Source organism: Rhopalosiphum maidis, chromosome 1, assembly GCF_003676215.2.
Source record: "Rhopalosiphum maidis isolate BTI-1 chromosome 1, ASM367621v3, whole genome shotgun sequence".
NCBI lineage: Eukaryota > Metazoa > Arthropoda > Insecta > Hemiptera > Aphididae > Rhopalosiphum > Rhopalosiphum maidis.
In genome coordinates, this window is record NC_040877.1 from 51,674,000 (window position 1) to 51,688,561 (window position 14,562).

Sequence of the window (14,562 nt, forward strand, 5' to 3'; positions counted from 1 at the left end):
ATAGTTAAAGGAAAAATGGTGATGGGGGTGAACATGTTTGGAGAATTGCCCTGTATACATATACATACAAATGTACACTTGTTGACATGATTTTGGTGGCATCGGCGGTGGCAGTGGCTTGCAGTAATAGCACTACACATCCGAACCACTGCCGAGGTCATGGCGGGCGGAGGGGTGTGAAAAATCAGCCCTCGGGAAATTCAACAAGTGCGCGGGGCGACGCAACGGTCATGCGCGCGGGCGGGTGCGTGCCTCGTGGACGAACGCGGTGGCGGCGGCGGCCGGTGCGATCCTTTCGCGGTGTCCACGTCGTCGCGGACCTTAGTCGCAGTCGTCGTCGTCATCGTCGCCGCCGCCGTCGTCGTCTCGTCGTCATCGTCGCAATCACCGTCACCGCCGTAGTCGCCGCCACAGCAACCGCATCACCGTCGCACGCGATTGTACGCGGTCGCACGCGATTATACGCCGTCGAATGATGTTGACGACGGGGTGGGCGGTGTCCGCGTGGCTGTTGCTGTTGTTGCCGCCACTCGCCGTGCATGCCGCCGCCGGGGGCTTCATCGAGTACAAGGTGGGCGTGCTGATGACCACTAAACTGGACTCGCCGTTCGACCTGGAACGATGCGGACCGGCCGTCGACCTGGCCCTGGACATGGTCAACAAGAAGTTCCTTGCCCACCACAGGGTACGTCTGAAGAAAGTAGAGAGCAGGTAAATCCTTTATTGGTATTCGCAGTTTATACGCGTATCTGCATGTTATGACTTATAAGTCACAAAATACTATACATGGCTGTCGAGTCGAAAAACTCGTGCGGGATAGAGTTATGCGTATTCGGAGAGGTAAAAAAAAAGGCGGCTACCGATAAATCCTTCGGGGACGACCCTTGTGTCGATCTTTTGCGAAATCAAGCTCTGCAGCGGGACAACAATCGCCTAAACTTATTATTATTATTATAAAATGCATTTAGTATACAATTTATTACAACCGGTAAACGCGACTGAATACTTTTGACTCGTATTTCATTCTATAGGTGCACAGATCCTTTCCTTTAGGTTTCTCTATATACATCACGTTTATCTATATATCTCAAACGCGTCTGTTTTTGACGATATTCGTTTATAATGTCTACATGTGTGTGCGATAAACCCGTATAATAGAAATAAAATACTATATAGACAGATATAAATGTTCTGCGTCGTAATGCAATTTTTTTAGTTCTCGTATTTTTTTTATTATTTTTTTTTTTTTTTACATTAGCTTGCCGACAAAACCGCCGAAGGGTCCTCGCGGAAGCCCGAACAGAAATATTAGCTCGCTCATGATACATAATACGTAACACGCGATTCTATACTGTTGAAAACTGCAAAAATTACGTCCCCTTATGACTGTATATTTAGGTTCCTACACTTATACACCATTATTGTGTCGGAGATACCGGTAAAATAACAATGTACCGCTTTTCACTTGAAATATCATCGTATTATCATACCATTATTGTTGAATAATATACTGACCCTCGAGCTTTCTTCCAGTAGGATAAAAAAAAATTCGAGATCGAGACTTTAACTCTTTTCGGTCCCAGAATAATAATATACGCGTTTTACCAATATAAAACAGTTTACCAAGTGAAAACTTTAAAACTTCGTTTAGTTAAAAAAAAAACCATTGCACCTATATAGGTACCTGTTATTTTTAGAATTGTATACTGCATTAGACGCCGTCAAATGGGTTTGATTAGTGTATTTAATGTTATAAATGTATAATAAACTATAGACATCTTTGTGTCTTGTTACAGTGTGCAGTACTTGATAATAACATATTAACTATGACAAAATATAACGTTTAAATAATTATTAGCAAAAAATCCTTCGTTTATTTTTGTTAAGATATACGTACAATAGCGTAGTAATATTTATAAATATTATTTTATTTTAATTAGTTATGTTTTGTTATATTATATACTATTTATACTTTGCTATAAGTAATAATTTTGGTATTAATTGAAACCTACTATGCTATTTAAATAACTTAGTCCAACTATTATAACTTTTGTAAGTATTTAAAACATTAAATATTACGTATAAAAATGATGATAATTAGTTTGATTAAACATAAACACATAATCAGTATTCTTGGTAATTCAAGTTAATCTTCATATAAATACGCGTATAAAGTTCATTATTGTTACAATACCTAGTATCATAGACCGTGTACAATAAGGTTAAGTATATGCCTATTTTAAATAAATATTAAAAATAACTCGAGAATAAATAACTATTGGTGCAGAATTAAAATAACTTTGAACTTCTCGGGAAGACAATAATTTAATTCAATTATGTGTATCGATTTATCAGTTATTTGTTTAAAACATGATTCAAAGTAACTTGTATGCTAATATTTTGTGTTAAAATATAAATAATTTAAATTTAAACAAAAACTATTAATAAAAATATTAATGATTTGACATTATTTATTATTATCTTACATCTAGTTCAGTTTTAAGAATAAGATATAATATTATGTACTACAAATAGCAGATTTAATTTGTTACTTTAAATTTTATAAATACAACAAACTATCTTTAAATTTGGTTTACAATACATACACCTCATTCACTGTTACGTATCTAATAATTTCATGGAAAATATATAATGGTATTAAGAACAATTTAAATTGTTAACAGCTATAGCTATAATATTATATATCAAGAATATTGTAGTATTCGTTTTTAACATAATAAATTTTAATTTATTGATGAAATTGGCTTCGTTCAAAATCTTCATTCAGATAACAATAAATTATTTTATTTTAAAATGTAAAGATTACATGTGTCGATATCTGTTTAAATCCCATATATTTTATATTTTTTAGTTTCTGTTTAGTGGACCGATAAATGTATTGGTTTTATAATGATATGTGCTTTAAAAGAAGGCGATGACATTCACAAAAAAACTTTTCGTAACGTTATAAATGTTTGAATTTTAAACTGTTTCTATCTTTCTGGTATTAAATTGAATCTATAGTTGATATATTAGGTAATCAGTCTCAGTAGTAAAATTTCTAGAATTTTTCAAAATATATTGTTTTTTTTTTTTAAATTTAATAACACTGTAAATAATTGAAAGAATTTTCCATTAAATATTTACATAAGAATTTTCTAAATTGTACCATTTTTATAAGTATTATGTGACTATTTTGTTGCTATTTATAGATATTTAAAATTTTTATTTTTTTTTTGATTTATGTATGACATAATTTTTGTTTGTTTGTAAATCCACCATATTTTATAATTTTTACATACACAATGGGATTTTCAAAATATTTAAACTAATTTAAAGTTTCTTACAGGTAGCTTAAAATTAGTTTAAGTATTTTGTAATCCTATTGTGAACGTGGAAATGATAATTTAAGTAATAGTGAATTTACTGACAAAACAAATTGTGTCATACGAATACGTAAATAGATAAAAAATGTAGACAAATTTCAACAGTTATTGTAGATAAAATATTTATGCTTGAACAAAATACTAGAAAATTATAAACAAAATTTCATATAAATGTTAGCAATAGTAATTTAAAAATTTTGAACTTCAGCACAATTTTTTATAAGCCTTTAAAGTTTAAATATTAAAAAAAATTGTTTAAATTATGAAAATTGTAAGTTACTGCTTTCATAAAAATAGGGCGCATCTCAAATAATGTATGAAAAATATAACCTAATACAAGTAATAAAGTAATAACTTACTGTTAACACATGTTCGCTTAACTTGATAATCTTGATATACGTTGAAATGTATGTATTTCTTAATATTTTAATAATTATCATACTTAGTGTTGATTTGAAAAAAATTGTATAATTATAATTATTCATAAATTCGTAATAAAACGTTCGTGATTATTTTATGTGCAAAAATATATTATTGATTACTTTGGAAAATTTTTTCCTCGTATGTGGTGTCTAATAAATAAAATATCAATTATTCATAACTTCCGTGAAAAGGCCGGCGAGACCAAAAGCTATCAGCCCAAGGTACATATAAAATTCTCAGACCCCAATACTAAAATAGTCCGCATTCAGATGTTCCGTTAATATTACTAAAAATTATGTAAATTATTTTATCCATGTGTTAATACAATTTATTTTAAAATTAACTACACATTATTGTGTTTTAGAATGTTTTTGGTATAAATCTAAATCGAGACTACCGAGTCTATTATATTAAGAAATACTATTTACATAATATCACGTAAGATACAAAGTTAAACCCATCGTATCATTTCATCTAGAGGACCAGTTTCAAACGAACTTTAAACAAATAAAAAAAAAACCATATTACACCTAACTTATTTCTTGAGAATTATGTCTACAGTGCAAGGGGTGTATTATGAACTCGAACTTAAATAGCATTATTATCAAAATAAAATACTGTGTATTATATATATGTATCTGATATACTCTCGGATATCCGTTAGATAAACACTAGATACCCCAATATTAAGAAAATAATCGCAAGTGTATAGTTTACAGAATATAATATATTTAAAATAAATACATCGATCCGTTGCAATGAAGCTGAAACAAAAGTTTCAGGGAAAAATGATTTTTGTCTATTTATTGCCTGTCCAACTAAAATTCTGATGAATGCATCCGAAATTAAAATCAAATTACGATTCAATATACTATAGTTGTCTCCGTGCGCTTCGTTGCTCGAACAAAATATATCCGTGTTAAATTTGGTTGCCTAGTGCTAACATTTAGTGTAACGCATGTGGATAAATAATATATTTGGTTTTCTGATTTGATGTATAATAGATGTATGATATTCCTGACATATCGACTTTGCATAGCTGTCCATATCGGTGTTTCCCGTGAAATTTGATTCGGCCATTTAAAATCAACATTTTTTTGAAAACTATTTTTTACTCGATTGGAAAGTGTCAGATTTAGTATATTATTTTTTAATATATTTTAAAGGTTCTATCGTTTTTCTGATATTTGAATGTAAACTACATTATTCGTTTTTATAATCAAGTGCATAGATATATAAATTGTTTTCTGAGTTTACACAGGAGCAAGTAACATAGTAATTATTCTCGTGCACATCGTTTTCCATTAAAATTACGGTTCTTATGTAGATAGATCAAAGTTTTTTAATTCGGTATTTATACTAGTCGTTCACAGACGACATGCCATTTCTTTTATACCTTTATGTGCTTTTGTGCGTATTTGAAGTTTATTCTAAAAATTAATAACTTGGTTGTTAGATCAACTATTAGAATCGGAAATGGGCTTAAAACCTTTTTAATCCAAGCTAACACACGGTTCTACATTGACGTGTCTCGGTTGTAGTGTCCCTATCAGCTCACTGACAAATCGTTAGTATTTTTGATAGATTTGTATTATTATTAATTTAAAATTATCTGAAAAAAAGCTATGTATATATGTGTGTGTGTTACTTTCTATAGCGTGTTGTTTAAAAATATATATGACATGTCGGACCGTGGCTTAGATGAATTATTATATATTTATATTATATGATTGGATTCAAACATAATATGATAGTTATATTACAATAGTATTGTTTGTGCTATTATAATGAGGTTATCCAGATGATTTACCTTATTTAACTAAAAATAAAAATATGATTTTTACTCACAAGATGCATTGCAGTTTGAAGTTAAAGGGATCGGCGGTGGTGTATACTTAAGGAGTTTAGTATAGGCAATATTCAAAATGGGTTAGGTTAAGTTAGGTCCAGGGTACGATCCAGAATGCGCGTATTTTATTTAATTTAAATAATGTACCTTAATTTTTAAGTAAACGAGTCAGATAGAAGTATAATATTTATTATTTGTTATAAAAGCGCTGAATATAATAATATGATGTCATAATAAATTACTAAAAATTTAAATAATTTAGTAGTTGTTCTATAAAATGTGTAGTTGGTTGACGGAATAGAAATAATTTGTATAGTAATTTTGTTAATTTATAATTAAAAGCTAATGTTTTGAATACTTGAAGAAAAATGTATATTAATAATTTACGAGAAAAAAATATTATATTAAATCAATAAAAATAACTTAAATTGTATCTTAAATTCTTAAATTGTATGAGGGAAATCATAAAAAAAAAATGATGAATTCGTGACCAATTTAACGCACACGCACACTTATTTTCTGTTTGTTAGTTATATGACCAATATTGACAACCTTCAATGACGGATATGTCATTACGAAACGTATTTTCTCCAAAAAAAGTTTCTTTCTAACGATATCATATTATTGTGAAATCAACATTTCCTCCACTTCGTTCTGAGATTATTTGACGATCGTAAAAATATATTTCATTAATTTACAAAAATATATACGTCTTTTCGAAACTGCTGTAGCGAAATTAATTTTTCGTCATTCGTATATGACTAATTTTCGAGGAATCAAATAAATCATAGTCAATCTTAAATTTAAACTTTAAATCTTGAAGATAACATCAAATCAAAAATTAGAATTGTGGCATAATTTGTAGTCATCATAATTAAATAATAATAATAATACGATTTCAACGTAATACGCAAAATGTAAATAATTGTATTATCCTCCCGTTGTATCCGATTTTTTGTAGCGATAAATTTTATATTTTATTTTATTTTTAAATAATGATTATAAGTTTGTTAGAATCAAACAAATTCACATCAACTCCACGGTAATTTGTGGTTCGTGGTATGTGAAAAATCGTTATCAGACATTATCGTCCATAAATTATTATGTTTTAGTCGTGGTTATAATTTAAAAATTTACTGCTCTTATCTTGGCTGTAATATATTTAATACTCGCGTAAAACATTAGGTATTTTACGAGTTATATTGTCCATTATGTTTGCTGCAGAGGTGTAATCTGTACATATTATATACAGTCCAAGTAGTGTATTAGTATAAATATGTTAGATGGGCAACATACATGGTTTCCGTTACACGGCGTTTCAATTATGCAATTTAACAGCACAAACGAGCATGTAACTTCGCTATGGTACACTTACGATATACCTATATTATTATTTATTAATATATTGTGATAATAATATAAAATTGTAATACGCCAGCCAATATATCCAAATGAAATATCACAGTATTAAGTTGATAAATAATAATAACAAAGTGTTCACTTTCGTTTGGACAAATATCATAGAGTTGATTAAAAAATAAATAAAATAATTATTGAATTAATTTCCGATTGAAACAACGGATTTATTATAATAATCGAATAAATGAATAACTTATGTTTGAAGTTATTAAATATTGTGTACTGCAAATATATATGTCGATTTACAATTGTATTTTAATTATTAATTAATCAGATATTTTATTGCACGTTTTTTTCTAATGATAAAATGATGACAACAATTTAAAGTCGTAAACCATTATTATTCTTAGTAATATTTAAGTTTAAACAAAAATAAACATTTTTACATAAATAAATTTGAATCTTTACAGTGTTTATATTAATCATATTAGTAGAGTGAACCGAGTAAAAATAATTCTGTTCATCCTAGCTCGTAAATTGTATATTGTTTCGTGATGTGTAATACACTTTTCAACTATTAAATTTTTAAATCTTGATCTTATTATATTAACTTCGTTTTAAAAAATATAATAAAAGTTGATGGCTGATCTTGAAGTAATTTTATAAAAAAAAGCTATATATATTTAGTCCTTATAAACATAAATATTTTTTCCCTTGAGGAAAAAAACATCATTATAGTATGTAAATTATAGTTTTAATGAATTTATTATACATATATTACTGAATAAACTAAAACTTTAATGAGTATCAAACGAACATTTTCAATTTAAAATACTTTTTATTATTATATTAGCAATACTCTGCATATAACGATAAATATATTCTATTATAGTTACTGCTTTGTATAATATATTCAACAAACAAAGAGAATTGTGCGGAATATTGACACATTTATAGTACTTAAGGGGATAATTTCAGTGTACCTATTTATATGGGGTCATAACATGGGTAGCCTATTTATTACTTATTACATACGTTATAAATAAAATAGTAATCCCAATTGATAAATATTTAAAATACTAGGGAATAAATTGTTTTTTAAATAAAATAAATATGTTAAGCTTCATCCGATGTTAAAATACTGATTTTATTTTAACACTCAAGGGAATAAAAAAAAATTTATAACTTATTTTACTCGTGATGAATACAAAATAAAATAAAAGTTGTTTATGTATGTTTTTTTTTTGTTTAAATTAAATAAAAATGTCTTATATTTAGGTCAAATTGAATAATGTGTCTTAAAAACTATTACATTTTATTATGATAACCTTTCTTTTTAAACATTAGTTTGTAACTGGTCTGAAGTAATTATAGCATCCTAATAAAAATGTTAGAATGTATGAATTTAAATATAATCAAAACATCAGCAACTTTTATCAATATTACTATAATTGTATAATATTATTAAGTTTGCAACTATTAATTATATTAGTATAATAATTATATATACATACATTATATAGAAAATAAACATACATTATTCGTTCTTTGTCCTTTGCTATACATAATAAGCTACATGATATTCTTCTAATATTACGACAATATAATTTATATTAAGACTATCGGTGTTAAGTACGATGGTTATAAATAATTATAATAAAAAATTTAATTAAATTATATGTATTATATCTATACCTAAACATTAAATTATTTGATCTATGTAATGGCGCCTTAAAAACGTATCATAATTCAAATAACTATTTTTTGGTTTTCTGTTAATTCGATTGAATAACGACCTGAGTGTATATATGCCTAAGGTAAGAACGTCCACGATCCCTCCTTTATTTATCTAACGTAATAAATCTGAACAATAATATTACAACACTAATAAAAAAACTAAATGAATTTAACTAAGACAATATGTCTAAACGTCGGTGTTTACAACTAACGCGTTTATTTTAACGGCGTGTATTGTCATATGATCAAAAAAATAAACCGTGAATCAAATCAAAAACGACGCGTACAACGTTATACAAAATTACAGGGTGTCCCTCGTGCTCGTGGCCTTCAATCAACCATGACATGAAGGTAACTTATTCATTGATTATAAATCAAATTTGTGTGCTTGTGAAGGCTAATTACTATAATTGACAATCATATATCCATACACACGTTACAGAGCAACACACGTTTAAATTACCATATTATTACGTAACACAATATGTGGTCAAAATACAACCACCCTTCTCCGTTTCTCTAGTTAACGCCTACTGATGAAAATTCCCATCTCAGGACACCTATTGTATTGTGTTTCTAATTAATTAATTTGTATGTATATTCGTAATTATTATTATTTGTTTTATAGTTAATTATAGTTATTATGAATTAATTTCCTAATTATGTCCCATCACACTCAACTAACTATAACAATTAACTAACCTATATAATAACATAATACAATTTTGAAATTATATGCTAATTCTCATGGGAAATAGTTATCTTACTTAACAGTTATGTTATTTGTATGCCAGTAGACATAATAAACAGATAGCCTAGTATTTAGCAAAAACACACAGACCGCTAAATAATATAATACTTCCCCGAGTGGCGTTATTTAAAATTTTTCTTGTTTCCGAACAAATTAAATTAGAAAACCAAATAAAATATTAAACACAACTGCCGTTAGTTCAACTGATTGAGCTGTTTTTAAAATAAAATAATTGAAAATTACTCCCTTTCCAATCCCACCTGCTTATACGCCATCATTCAATCACTATATAAAAGTAATAATTTAAATTTTTGATTTTCATTATAATATTTATACACAAGTTATAAAATAAATATTTTTATTATTTCAATAATCATATTTAAAACTCGGGTTTTATCTAAATATATATAATACACATCATTATGAAAATAAATAAACATGTATTATTACATAACTGTTTTTGTTTGTATATTTTACTAACCTACCATGTTACGTTGGAATAAGTACTTAGCAATTTTTTATGATGAATAATTATTTCAGTTTATATTTTATATCGAAAACAAGTATATTCTTAGTTTATCGTTATAATCATAATACGCTTACGAGTACAATAAAAATTAATGTATATAGCATAGTTAAAATTAGTATTTTATCAATATTTCTAAATAAAATAATTTAGATAATGCACTAAAAAGTGTATTGAATTCCAATTATTTATTATAAAAATATAAAATGAAATGAAACTAATTACTGAAATTTTGAGGGAAAAATATATAGTTGAAAAAAAAGCAACAAATTCTAAATATTTAATGCACCATATTGTGTAACAACTTTTGTATCGTGTTTCTATAATTATACTTTATACATGTTCATTATTATTATATTTTTATTTTCACAGAATATTCCAGAAATACAATAGGTTAGGTTACATTAAATCGAATTTTTCATTTGATTTTTAATTATTATTACATTTTATTATAATATATATATATAAAAAGGATCAAAATTTCTAATTTCTCTATTTCATTAGAATAATATAGAATATATTTTACTAAAAAAAAACCACAGATTATAATTTATATAAATTATATTATATTGACACTTATCAATAAAAATAATACGAGAAAAATATATTTCAATATATTATACGTTCATATGAATTTTTTTTAGGAAAGAATGATCTCAAACTGTAATATTTGGTCCTTATTTCTTTTAACATAGTGCATTTTAGTTTTGCAAGAGTAATAATTTTACTAAAACTTTTGTCTCGGAATAATATTCAGGATTACAGTAAATAGCAACCAGAAAAATTGCAAAAATTGCATAGTCTTATTGTGTATTAATAAAATAACTATTACAAATTGTTTAAGATATACGACATAATATAAATCGATACACTTATTTATATAAACAAAGTCATTATAGCAATAACGTTCTCGATTTAGAAAATAACGGATAAAAATATGTAAAATATACTACATGGATTTCTACGGTTTACCATTATCAGCACATCAGTTGATTATCTTAACATTAAATTAATAATAAGATTTCACAAGATTAATATAATAATATTGATAAATTAAATTATCATTATTAAATGCGTACTATACACCTACGTAGTGAAAATATGATTTTTATTTAGTTTGTTAAAAACTCTAGAAAAATATGTGTAGGTAGTGTTTATGATGTGGATCGAACTACATTTGACATGGCGTCCCTCATAAGTTATATTGACAAATATTTAAACTACATTTGCAGAATTTATTTTTATAGATATTTGAACATTTTATAAAATTATATATATCATCAAAACACAACGACGTTTCACTCAATAATTTTCATAACTAAAAAAAAAATAATAATAACCATGACTTTTTATCAATGAAATATATTCAATATAATATAATAAAACGTATATTATTAATTATAATTTGAATGTATTCATACCGTTCTACTGTATTGTTTTATTAACTTTTATCAGTAATACATTGGTATTAACATTATTAACTAACACGTACCTAATGCCTATATTATATTATATATATATGATATTTTTTGCAAAACTTATTTCAATAACTACCATAGGTATTACTAATATAGTAGTAACAATAGTAGTAGAATAAGTGAACAACAAGGGACGTCTATACCCTAAAAAAATGAAGGCTTAGCGACTATCATTGTTCAAAATATGTATTACTCAAACGATTTACTCAATGACTTATCAACACACATATAACATAACACCAAACAATTTTTTTAAACATTTTTTCATCTAAATAATTAAAAAATAAATCCGTAATCATTGTTTAATTAAGTTAAAAAAAAATAAGAAAATTTAGAAAACATTGCTCTTGAGATTCAATCAGAATCGTCACGCGCGGTAAACTTTTGCATTATGAAATCGTTTAATAGATGTGGTCAATTCTATAATGTTATTTTTGTACACCGGAATATTTTGTCGTTTTATTATATTGGTTCATTTTCGATAATGAATGGTCTTGTCAACGCTCTACGAATATGGTAGTACAAAATATACAGTCGTTAGTTAACAAAATATTAACCTACAAACAGTATAAGCATCCTGTTATTCTACGCTTCTATCTAGCTGATTGCCAACTAAACTTCTTTGAAGTCTCAACAAGCGATACATAATGGTAATAGTACATCCTTATGAACATTCCTATCTAACCACCTAGCATAATATTTTAGCACGATAAGCTTACTGAACAATGATTAAATACTCTACTGTATTAAATATCATAATTATTATTACATTTAATACAGGATTAAGTGCTAAATATTGATACATTTAAATATAGAACGATAGACAGTTCAAAACAAAAAAAATCAATAAGACTTTTTAAAATAAAAAATATTCTCACAAAATACATTTTTTCTCAAAACTCTATAGTTTTTATAGGTCAAAATTATTTTAATTAGGCATGTTAAAAAATATATTTCTGTCATGCATTTTTTTCAAAAATAATATCTCATTATTGTGTAATTATTGCAAAAACTATTGTCATTATCATTAGTTTTGAATCAAGTATTTAATGTTGTTGCTTTTTTTTTTTTAATAACTACTTTTTAAATTAAATTTCAATGTTTGATGACTTGTCTGGTGTCGAAATGAGCAAATAGTTTCTGTTTATATCAAGTTGGTTACTCTGTCAGTACTTTTTTGTCCATTCAATTCTTATTGCGTTGTATTGTATTATAATTTTTTAAGTAAATTACTGCTTATAAAAAATCATATAACTTTATTACGTAGAAGTACAAATAATTCATTATTGCGTCCAATAAAAATAAGTTTAACGTACAAACAATAAGAGTTTGTTCAATAATAAAATAGAATAATAACTCAATTAGATTGATATAACATTTACTTTTTCTGGTTTCAAAGTTTTGTATGTTTTTAGTTTTCTTTTGTGGCACTTTTAATGATTTTAAGTATAACACACACGCACTTATACATACACATGTATATGCGAAATATATAACTTAATTTTAATACAACGTAAACAGGAAAATGATGTTTAAGGTGTACCTACTGAATTAGTCTATACGAATTTAATAATAATATTTCCACTCTCAAAACACGTATGATCTATTATCATGATTTAACAGTTATTACGTTTTTTTTATTGAAACCTATACAATTTATTTGTAAGACCAGAAATCGACGTGGTATAATTTTCGATTTTAACGAATGTTCACACAAATCTAGTTTAGCAAAAAATAGTTTTGTAAGAAATTCGGGACAGTCGACTTTGCGTTTCTATTCATGTTATTTGAGGTTTTTAACTTTAAATCTAATATAAACCTCATATATTCCATTTCTGGCGCTGTCAAAAGTACTAATGTACATTTTATACACATGAACATACACGCACATCTGAGTATAATGACTAATGAGAAACATCTTAGCAAATTCAAAGTGTGGTCGCTAGGGACATTAAGTTTCTACGTTTCTGTCTTTAATGCTTAATGTTTACTAAACGCTAATAACTTTTGTCGAGTTTTATTATTTATAACGTTGCGATAATAACAGCAAATTGAAACGTAAAATGTTTGTTTTCATAGTTATTAGAGGATTAATAAATTCTCGCCTAAAAAAATTTGTATTATGATTGGATGACATGTAGTTTTAATTTTACTAAGAAATAATAACACTTACTCAAACAATTTATACTTCAAAACATTAATACGTCTTGTTTATATAAGCTTGATTATTATTAAGGTCAGTTCTGAAAAAAAAAAACAATATATTAATTTGCTTTAAATAATATTTAAAACTGTAAATATTTTTATTTTATTATTTAAATTAGAATATGAATATTTTTGTTTCATGGAATTTAAATCGAATTTTTATTTACCATCAGGATTTTTCTTATAATAACGTTGACAGGTTTATACGGATTATAATAAATGTATAACAAACAAAACAACAATGTAACACATAGACATAGTAAATAGTAATAAAATACAAAATTTTCCATAGTTCATCTTTTGGGAAATTCTTCGGGATAATGATCATTTTAGGAAACTAAAGCCAGTTCAGTTTTGTTCATGCGTGTAGCGTTGTAAATGTAGACCATAAAGTTTTCCCATAAGAGCAGGACACCATTTCTGTAGTGTGTTGTTATCATTGTCTCTTCGCACGTGACACCGAAATCATACTCCGTAGTTACTTCGTGATTCTGAAACAGTATATTTGAGATTAATATTACAACATTTTGACCTCTTGTGGGATTCGAAATTGAGACTATTGTCTGAAATCTATTGTTACTTAAAATAATATCGTTCGAATGCTATATGTTTTATCTTTACTTACCTATATATATATATATCTTATAAATAATTAAAAAAATATATTTCAAGTAGAAATAAAGTTTATCACCTGTAAATCGTTTAACAGTTTATTCGAAATCAAATGGAATGGACGAATTATTGACTACAGAATATACCGGAGTAAATTATTAGATCTAGAAAATTATGAATAATGTAAATATAAATATTCTTTTGTAATTCCACAAATAGTTTATTCTTATCCTCTC

General features: G+C 26.7%; 1 protein-coding gene across 1 annotated transcript in view; it reads left to right on the plus strand.

Annotated features, from left to right (window-relative positions):
* Positions 1-472: 472 nt before the first annotated feature.
* LOC113552126 (atrial natriuretic peptide receptor 1-like) overlaps positions 473-14,562 on the plus strand; it is a 58,736-nt gene continuing 44,646 nt past the window's right edge. Inside the window, exon 1 of the mRNA XM_026954838.1 lies at positions 473-711. Within this exon, the coding sequence (XP_026810639.1) occupies positions 473-711 (239 nt within the window). The remainder of the gene's footprint in view (positions 712-14,562) is intronic.